The sequence below is a fragment of the Equus asinus genome, chromosome 1 (genome assembly GCF_041296235.1).
Source record: "Equus asinus isolate D_3611 breed Donkey chromosome 1, EquAss-T2T_v2, whole genome shotgun sequence".
NCBI lineage: Eukaryota > Metazoa > Chordata > Mammalia > Perissodactyla > Equidae > Equus > Equus asinus.
This window is the reverse complement of record NC_091790.1, coordinates 187,938,999-187,948,921: the sequence shown is the minus strand read 5'-3', so window position 1 is coordinate 187,948,921 and position 9,923 is coordinate 187,938,999. Positions and strand designations below refer to the sequence as shown.

Sequence of the window (9,923 nt, the reverse complement as noted above, 5' to 3'; positions counted from 1 at the left end):
GTGAAAGAAAACTTGGGCTGGTAAGTAATCAAATAAGTTTGGGATGAAGAGATGGCCAATTTTCTCCTTCTAGAGAATCTATTGCAAAGTCAGCAGGAATCTGAGGCCACATTTCTAAATGGGATAGACTATAATGGAAACTACACTCATCTGAGAGCACCTGGCCTCATTTTTTTTTCAATTGTATGGATAGACACAAGCTGTATTTTAAAAATACATGTGCAGCCTTTATAGGTCGTTGCGTCCCGAGGATGGGACTCCTGCTCCATATGTGTGAATGTCTTGGCAAGATTTTTAATTACAGACATACGTTTTTGGTTCAGGTATCTTAAAGCAACTCCTCAAATCATGCACATTTCATCACATTCACACCTTAGCTCCATCAGCCAAAATTCTTCTCTGGTCTTTGCGTCTTAGCTCATTTTTAAGGAAATTTCCAGCTCAATTCCAAGGGCTTTTGCATCTTATTACATTCTTGATAATTAGCTCTATCTCATTACACCCCAGCCCAGTTGAATAGGATTAGTTGTTTTCAGGTGCAAACCTGTGGCGTGCCTCTCACTACACCTCTTCAAAATTCCAGGCAGGCCTCCGCCTCAGCCAAATTAGGACAACCACTTCCAGCTGTGGACACTTCATTACATCTTCCATTTCAGGAAAGACTCTGCTGTATTTCACATCTGGTTACGCGCTTATTAATCATGTACTTCTTATAACAACTGTGCCTAATGAGGACAGAGTGGAGACCTTTGCTGAGCCCAGTCGTTCTGTTTTCTTGTTCTTGGTACCTCCTTACCCTCCCTCTCAATTAGGCCCAATTTGTTTTACATCCCTGCCACATTAAGACAATTGTTCTCAGGTGTGTGTGTTTCAGCACTGCTTTTCAAACAAAATCTTGCTGACCAGGATGCTCCTTGATTTCATATCCTGCTAGGACAGCCACTTTGCTGGTCTTCTCATCACATTTGCCCCCAGTAGAGTGAGTCTAGCTTGGGCTTGCCTGGGCTCTGTCATCCTCTGTTCTTTACTGTAAATTTCTGTGCCCCCTGGTCCTGGGAGGCAGCCACAGCTTTGCCTCAGAGCAAGAGTCTGGAAGGCAAAGGCCTCAGTCCATTCATAGAGCCTACGAAGTGGGAATCCATTTGTTCCATCAACAAATGGTAAAGGGTGAACTTCCAGGCTCTGTGCTAGCCAGGGAGGGACCATGAATAGTGAGATAGAGTCTAAAGCTTCCTGAAGGGCAAAGCTCAGAAGAGAGCAGCAGAGGGTCAGGCTAAAGATTTCAGTCTTCAATCCCTTGAGATGTCTTCCTAAATGAAAGGATAGCCTTGGCAGACCGAGGGGGGAAATATGGACTCAAGGGAGGACAAGATCAGAGTGGAAGTTTTATAACTCTTCATCAGAGTGGAAGTATGAGCTCCATGCCACAAGGGACTGTCACTTTTGCTTGCCATTGCATGAATCCCATATCACCTGAGCTGTAACAGGCAATTATATCTTTGACTGAATGAATGCATTAGTGCTAAGAGATTCACGGATATGACTTGACAGTAAGAATTATCCGGGTTTGGTTGCCAATTCCACTTGGCTGTATTTGAGTTTTTCTTTCCAAGCTATTTGGAACATAAATTAATGACTGTCAGGCTGAGGAAACGTTCAGGCAAGAACGAGGCCCTGAGGAGGGGCTGGGGCTTCCATGAATGAGGTCACTCAGCAAAGGGCAGTAATTCCAGGTGGAGGGTCCCCCACAGATTCTGCCTGACTGGCTATTTTCAGGATATAGGCCGTGCGAGCTCAGGCCTGGCCCTACCACTGAATTTGAGCCAATCTGCCTACTCAAGAATGAACTTGTCTTTCAGAGCCTGGAAGTAGGGGCCCTCTTTGGGCAAGGGCAGCATGAGGAACCTATCCTTGCCTAATCAGCAGGGATATAATCAGAAGAGAGAGGGAAAAAATTTTAGGTGTGGCCAATAAGATTAAAAAACCCCATTGTGAGGTAGAAAACATTGTGCTAGGATGAAAGTCCCTGGAAGAAACTGTATTAATAGTACAGATATAAAATGAATGTTCATGGGGTGAAGGGTACATATGATCCAAAGAGTATTGTTTATAAATTAAGAGGTGTAATGACAGGTGATAATAAGATAATCAAAACTAACAAAACACTGTAGAAGAAGCTGCCACTATCAGCAGTTCTGAGAATACAATTTGCCAATACACATCAGGAGCTGGATCCTATCCTTTGGATTACTACCTCTTTTTCACAGAGTTTATTCTAAGGGAGGCTAAGTCGGGAGAGACCCCTTTAGGATTTTCTGATCTCTTGGGTATGGAAGGAAGGAAAGTAGTAATTAGGACGTGGAGTTGTGAGAATGACATGGGGTAACGTGTTAAGTACCAAGAGTAAATGATGTGATGATACGAGAAGGAAGCTCTCTCAGGGCTGCTCCTGCCTGTGGAGCTAGTTCTCTGATGACCAGGCTAGATGAGCTCGCCTCACAGTCCTTCCTCATGGTCACATCTGTCCACCTCAGGACCCTTCCTCATGAGCCTTCTCCAAGGCGCTGTGACTAGTGCTGCAGACAGTATTCCACAGATGTCCATCGCACTTGTCACTTGTAGAACAAGATAATGGTTTGCTTGTTTTCAGAGTCCCTTCCGGTGAGGCCTATTTTGTTGGCCTTTTTAGCGGCAACAGCACATTTAGGGAGTGGTCATGATGGTAGAAAATGAACTCTTGTGGCTACCTATGAGTGTGTGTGTGTATGCTGGACCCTGTCCTTGGCAGACCCTGACTGTCTCTAGAACTTTCTGGTCATGGCTCTGAATAGCACAAAAACAGTCTCACAAGATATCCCCAAAGTAGGACCATAACATGTAGAAATCTTCACTTGGTCTCAAATGAAGGTAGGTTTTGAGGTGGCCATGCCATCTCCATGTGCATCCATCCAACCATCCAGTGAATGTGTCATTGGCTATTCTTGACCTGTTGAAGAATAATGATGTATCATCCTAAAAAGGAATTTGGTCCTTGAATGTCTTGGACAAAGAACCCCAGATCGCTTTTTCTGTGCAGAATCAGCACATTTCATTCCTATAGGTATTGTAAGCAAAGCAGGGGTTCCACTTTGCTAAATGTTCCTCTGAAGAAGCTCACCTGCCATTTTTCTGCCAGTTCAGTGTTTCTGGCATTCTACTCAGTTCGAACCCATGTTATTTCCACATCCAATAAAACTATCTTACCCACTCCCCAGTCCCACCCCTGGCTCTACTGGCATCACTGTCACCACTCCAGGGTTCTTTGCATAGAGTGGACAGGAAAGGGAAGAAAAGGCACAGAAGCTACGCTGGGAAGACAGGGCCACCAAGAGGAGGCTTCCAAACTGAAGTGGTCAGCTCTGATCTCCCCCTGTCTCCTTCCTCCCACCCCTACTTCTTGGGTAGACTACTTCCAATGATATTGTTTAGGGGCAGTAAGTTTTTTCATGGTTGTCTCTGACATACATTCAACTTCTCCCCAACTGGGCATCTGAAGCCCCACAGATTTACAATATTCCTTCCAGAATCCTCTTGAAGACCATCCTCCAGCCGCCTGCTGAATTCCTTTCACAGCTGCCTCAGTGTCTGACCTGATTTCTTTTCTTTTTGTTTTTCAGGGTCTTTTTAAAATTTTTTGTTTGTTATTTATCTATTAAAAAAAATTTTTTTTGAGGAAGATTAGCCCTGAGCTAACATCTGTGCCCACCTTCCTCTACTTTATATGTGGGATGCTGCCACAGCATGGCTTGATAAATGGTGTGTAGATCCATGCTGGGGATCTGAATTGGCAAACCCTGGGCTGCTGAAGCAGAATGCGTGAACTTAACTGCCATGCCACCAGGCTGGCCCTTGCCTTGATTTCTAACTCAGCCCTGCGTGTACATCTTTTGGGATTTTGGTTAGTCCAGTTCCCATCTTCTGTCTTAAAGGTAGGTATAAGGGTGTCCTCATCATCTAGGATCTGGCCCCATGTCCAGCAGCATTTGACACACATTAGGCCTTCAGGGGATGTTTGCTGAATAAATACACACAAAAAAATACACGACATTCATGCTTCTCAAAACATTTTTTAATTTTCTGCTTTTCCTGCCAAGACCAAAGTTGTACAAACAGCTGTAAAATTCTGTACCATCAGGGCATGAGGCATGGCCTCGAGAGTTCAAAAACCTTCTTGCTCTTCTTTCTATACATTTTCAAGGTGTGTCATGGTCAGTGCATTGCCTTCTTTGGTGACATATCAACCATAGGCACCAAGAGTGGCTGGAGACCTGGGGACAGTGGTGAGGTCCACTGTGCCAGGCATGGTGAGCACACACACAACCCAAGAGCACTTCAGAAATGGACTCAGGGGGTAGGTGCACAGAGGAGGAATGTCATGGCTGTCCCATATTTCCCGCACTCAGCTGAGCAGACCTGGGCTACTTTCTAAGGTGAGAAAGACCTAGGGGCTCAAAATGAGAGTAAGTGAGCATCTAAGCATCATTCACATCCAAACAGTGTTTCAAGTGAGATTAAAAGTTCTCTAACCATCATTTTCTCTTGGAAAGTACAAGGGAAAAATCAAGCAGAGGGTTGAATCACCTTTTGTTCTTCCATTTTTTCATTAATTTGATGGCTCTTGGGTTTGATACAGCAGAAATAAAAACAAAAAGGCAATACACCAACCTATAACCTCGTACAAGCTACCGCATACCAAACTCTCCCAGAGATTGAGATAAAAGGACTTTTTCCCCCTATCCCTGAAGAGGTCCTGTTTGGGTTAAAGAAATTTGTTAAAAACTACAGCCCATTGAGAAGCCATTGATTTAATCTTGGCAACAGAGACAGAAAGCAATGCACATACACTTATTTCATTGAATTGTAAACTGATGGGTCAAGAGAGTAAAAACCTATTGTTTATGTAATAGAGCCCTATTAAGTGGTTTTAGGAAGGGACTAAAACTTAGGCAGCACTCTACTTTCCCAAGATTGTTGGGCCTTAGTAATTCATGCACTCATTATCTCAGAGTCCAATTTGACACAGCCTTCCTCCCTATCCCACCCTAGTCCCCTTAATTGACTGCATTCAAGTAGATGTTAAATCAAAACACTGTGTACTGCAAACTCCCGTTAGAGTTTATATGAAAAGCCAAAACTACAGAGAAAAAAATCCTTACACCTCCACTACTTTCTCCAATAAATCCTTACATTCTCCACTAAAGTATCAGTGTAGAGAAAAGTAAGTCAGCTCAGAATATACCAAATAACAGCAAAGAAAGAAGTGAGATGACTGAAAAAGCAAAAATGACCCCCCCCAGCCCCCCCCAGCCCCCTGTAGCGAACCCAATTAAACTGTAGTTATTTTTTTATCCTTGGTGGCTTGCTTGATTGCAGCCTGCTCGCAGATGATCTCCTTGAGCCGCTGCAGCCTCATGTTCTGGGTGGTCTGGTCTCCCACCCCTGTCTGACTGCGGTGCAGCAAGGTCAGGGCATGGATGTACTCCAGCTCCGTGTACTTCACGCCCTGGTCCACCACGAGGTTCAGGAGCTCATCGGCCGTGTTGTATAACATCTCGTAGTACTGCCTGAGAAAGCAAGACAGAACAAGGTTCGCCATCACCATTGTCAGCAATTTGAGGTTTTAGTGGTAATGGATATATTATTTATAAATTACTTAGTTTACCTATTCAATAAACATTTATTAATCACTGGACATTGTTCCAGGCCCCACAAATACAATGGAGAACAAGATAGACACAGTCTCTATCCTCTTGGAGCTCACTGGGGCTCACTTCATGAGAAGAAGTCTAAATGCGGATCCAGGGAGACCTGACATCTTTCAGGGTCTCAGTTCACTCATGACCTTCTCCTAATTTTGCATTTATCTCAGAAGATTCAAAGGAAGAGAAGCCGGTGTACAGAACCAAGAGGGAGAGAAATAATCAGGCATTGCCAGCAGTTTCTGTCTCATTCAACCTCTCATTCATTCACTCATTCATTGGAGGCCCTGTGAAATATATTGTTTTCTACTCCATAAAGTGGGATAATAATAGTGCCTCTTAGAATGGGCCTGACACAGGTTTACACGCTCCATAAACATTATTATTATTAGAAATATACTAATGTCTAATATTAGTGTAGTAATAATAATAGTAGTATATAAAGATGAGCAATACACAGCCCCTCTCCTCAAATAGCTCAGAGACAAGTGGGAAAGGTAATGAAAAGCAGACAGATAAGGATTGCATGCCTGTTGATAAAGTTAATTTCCACAAACTGTGTCATTTCATGCTCACAAACCAATGGGGCTATGACTCCCTTTTCTCAGATAAGGAAGCTGAAGCATTGAGAAATAAAGGACTCGCCCAGTGTCACAAAGATAGTGAGTGGCTGTGCCAGGATATGAATCCAGGTTTCTGACTCCCAGTCCAATACTCTTTCTTCACAGACAGAGACAAGAAGAACGTTCTAAGTGCCATGAGTGAGGTATAAATGCAAAGAATTTTTAGCAGAGGAAGGAGAAATCACACCATGCAGAGAGGAGGGTGAAGGATCAAGGAAGACTTCACATGGGTGAGATATGTCAGGCACGGCTTCCAGGAAGGATGTTCTAGATTAAAGGAAAAGAGGGGCCGGCCCAGTGGCGCAGTGATTAAGTGTGCCCATTCTGCTTCAGCGGCCCAGGGTTCACCAGTTTGGATCCCAGGTGCAGACATGGCGGTCCGTCAGCAACAAGAGGAGGATTGGCAACAGTTAGCTCAGGGCTAATCTTCTTCAAAAAAAAATTATTAAAAAAAAAGGAAAAGAGAAGAGCGTGAGCAAAGACAGGAAGGAGTAAGTCAATTAGCCTGGGGAGCACAGTGGAACAGTGGACAGTTGGGGGAAAAGGCAGTTGAAGCCAGAGGTACAGAGTCTGATATCAGAAAAGCTAAGGCAATGAGAACCTTAGGCCTAGTCAATAAAGAACTTTAGGCCTAGTCGAGTCAATAAAGGACCTCTCCTCAAGGTTCTGTTGAGAGAAGAGGCATCATTCCAATTTGTGTTTCTGGAAGAGTAATGTGACAGCACTATGTAGAATGGTCTAGGAGGGGACCAGGTATAAGTCTAGCAAAAAAGAAGGGACTTGAGAGCCATGTGGCTGCAAGGCCACTGGCCCAGGTGGTGGAGAGAGGAGTAGTGCCTGTAAAAGAAACATGCATTAGAGTGAATCGTCAAGGCAGAGCAAAGATGAATGTGGGAGACAGGAAGGGAGAAGATTGCCACTTGCCATTCTTAAAACCAACATTATGCCACTACTAACCCTCACTGAGTCTATTGGACTCAGGCTAGAACTTGCATGGCTACTACAAATTACCCAGGACGTAAAGTTCAGTGCAGGCTCTGAGCCAGCAATGCTATCACATCTGGCTAACCAAAGGACGGGGAGCCTTCCCAGCTACAGTTTACTTCCTTCTCTCCTCCTGACAGGAAAGGTAGCTTTGCCAGGATTGAGGGGGCAGAACAAGGCAGTGGGCCAAAGGCAATTCTGGGGGTGAAGGGATCTTGCAGATCTATCAGGATCCTCGCTCAGAAATGTCGTACTATTGGACTCAAGGCCTTGAATTTGTTCTTTATCAGGAACATCTTGAAAAAGAGAATATCCTATGGGAGAACCAAGCCATCTTTGCAGTAAGGAACACATTCTGGGAGCTTCATAATTTCAAGGCTATTTTATAAACTGCTGCTACAACGGGAACATGGTCAGTAAGAGCGTTGGTGTGTTTTCACATGGCTAGTTCCTCTTCCTGCTCTGCTAAATTTCCTTTTCTAATTAACACACTCTTTTTGTACATAGGAGAAATAATACTCTTTTGTGAATATTTCCTTAATGGTGGTAGGAATGGAAAGTGCTTATCTTAGACTGGTAAATTTATGAGTGACTCCTGGCAACAAATCGTTCAACATCCTTGTGTAGAAGGTCGTCTTGGGGCTAATTTTCTATAGTGGTTTCAAATGAATGTTCACTTTAACCTCATGGAACCACATATTTAGGAATCACTGGCCAAGGGGAATCCTGAATGTGAAAGGGGTACTTCTGATAGAAGAGGCGAATGAACTCTAATCTCCAGAGGTCTGGGAGCCCAATATCAGCTATAGTCAGGAACTTTATTGAAGCTTCATGTTTGGCATAAAACCCATGTGACCTACTCCTATCCCATAATATATCTGTTGTAACTAAAAGACACTATTTTTAGGAAAAACTTGATGCTATAGGAAGATGCATCATACTTAAACCATGGCTTTGCATGCCCCCTGGCACACCACAGCTTCCCCCCTGATACCAGCCCCTGAAACATCTAATTCTGTTTCCCTTAGATGCACAGGTAAGGGAGAGAGCTGTCCATTTAGGGAACTACCTACGAATATATTTTTAAAATAACTCAAGAAGAACACACGTTCAAATCTAGATTTACCAAATGGAATGAGAGAGAATTCGGGGCTCACGATTCTTTCAAAGCTAGAAGGGACTTGACAGCTGCAGTACTAGACTGGTCATTCTCTAACTGTAGAGTGCCTGGGGAGCTTACGAAAAGCAAGATTCCTGAGGCTCCATCCCCAGATACTGTGATTCCCAAAGTTTGGTTTGGGGATATTTACAGAACTGTTCCCATCTCCTTGAGCCAAAGACCTAAAAGCATTAAGGAAGGAAACAGAAGCAATAACTGGGTTGTGATGCTTTTCACTGAGATTAAACCAAAAGAATTGGGTTTCCTTGTATTATGATGTTGATATTTTCATCATTTATCTTAAGAAGTAACATTAAACCCATCGGACCAGATAAAATTGGGTTTCTTTTGAAGAATCTGATGAATTGTTTCCAGGGACACTGGCTGATTCTCTACAGAGGCTGTTGTTCCATGCTGGGAGGAAACAACAAAACAAAGATGCCTGGATTTCTAGTCCTGGATCCTCCAGTGTGCTAAGTGATAAAGGGCATAGCACTTAAGTCCTTAACGTTTCAATATCCTCTGTGCAATGAAGACCTTTATAAATCCCAGAATGACACTTGGAAGTAGTCTGAGAGACTAAAACAGTCCTCAAGAGCCTTGGATGAACAGTGCCCCAGAACTGCAAAGCTGAGTTATTAAACAAAATTGACAGGTAACTGATGGTGTATTTTCTATAGTTAGGGAAAAAAATTCCCCATAACCATGATGATATATTAGGTCATAAAGAAACATAAATATTTAAAGACAGAATGAAATTCATTCATCTTTCAGAATAGTACCCAGTAGCAAAGACTATACTAAATCAGCATACCAACAGTTACACTTGCAGGTGGGGAAAGGGTGCTCCAAGGTGCCTGAAGGAGAAAAGAAGATGCCTCGAACTATACAATTAGAATGAGCTTCCATGATAAACACTGACACACTGAAATGAAATCATGTAACCCAACTGGGATAAATAACTTATCGGCACTTATTGAGGCCCCAAGAAAAAGAAAGCTTGATCTTCATCAAGCATTCAAATAGCACCATGGCTTCCAGGGCACCACGTTTTATACTAGATAGCACTTTTCTTAGCTGCCTGCACGGGATTGGTGAGCACACATTTGATTTAGACATTTTCTGGCTCATGACTTGTAGAGCAAGTCTCTTCATAGCCCATAATATTCAGCGGCCAATTGCTAAATGTGGACCAAATATTCTATTCTGGAAATCCACGTCACCTTGAATGGTAGAACATTCTGGGAGAGGTGGTTCTTCTCCCATGGTTTCTCTCGCCCTTTGCTGTGCATCTTTGGGCAGCAGTTCCCAACATGTAATGAGCAGAGAAGGAAGGGGCTGTAGTGATAGAAAAGTGGTGGCGTGATGTCACATGGACTGATCTACCACACGTGGTCCATAACATGACAACGATTACAC

General features: G+C 43.4%; 1 protein-coding gene across 4 annotated transcripts in view; it reads right to left on the bottom strand.

Moving 5' to 3' along the window:
- Positions 1-4,086: 4,086 nt before the first annotated feature.
- The window catches only part of EXOC4 (exocyst complex component 4), a 736,472-nt gene continuing 730,635 nt past the window's right edge, over positions 4,087-9,923 (bottom strand). For all 4 annotated transcript variants that reach the window (XM_044746180.2, XM_044746218.2, XM_044746246.2 and 1 more), the window contains one exon: positions 4,087-5,603. In XM_044746180.2, the coding sequence (XP_044602115.1) occupies positions 5,366-5,603 (238 nt within the window). In that variant the 3' untranslated portion in view covers positions 4,087-5,365. The remainder of the gene's footprint in view (positions 5,604-9,923) is intronic.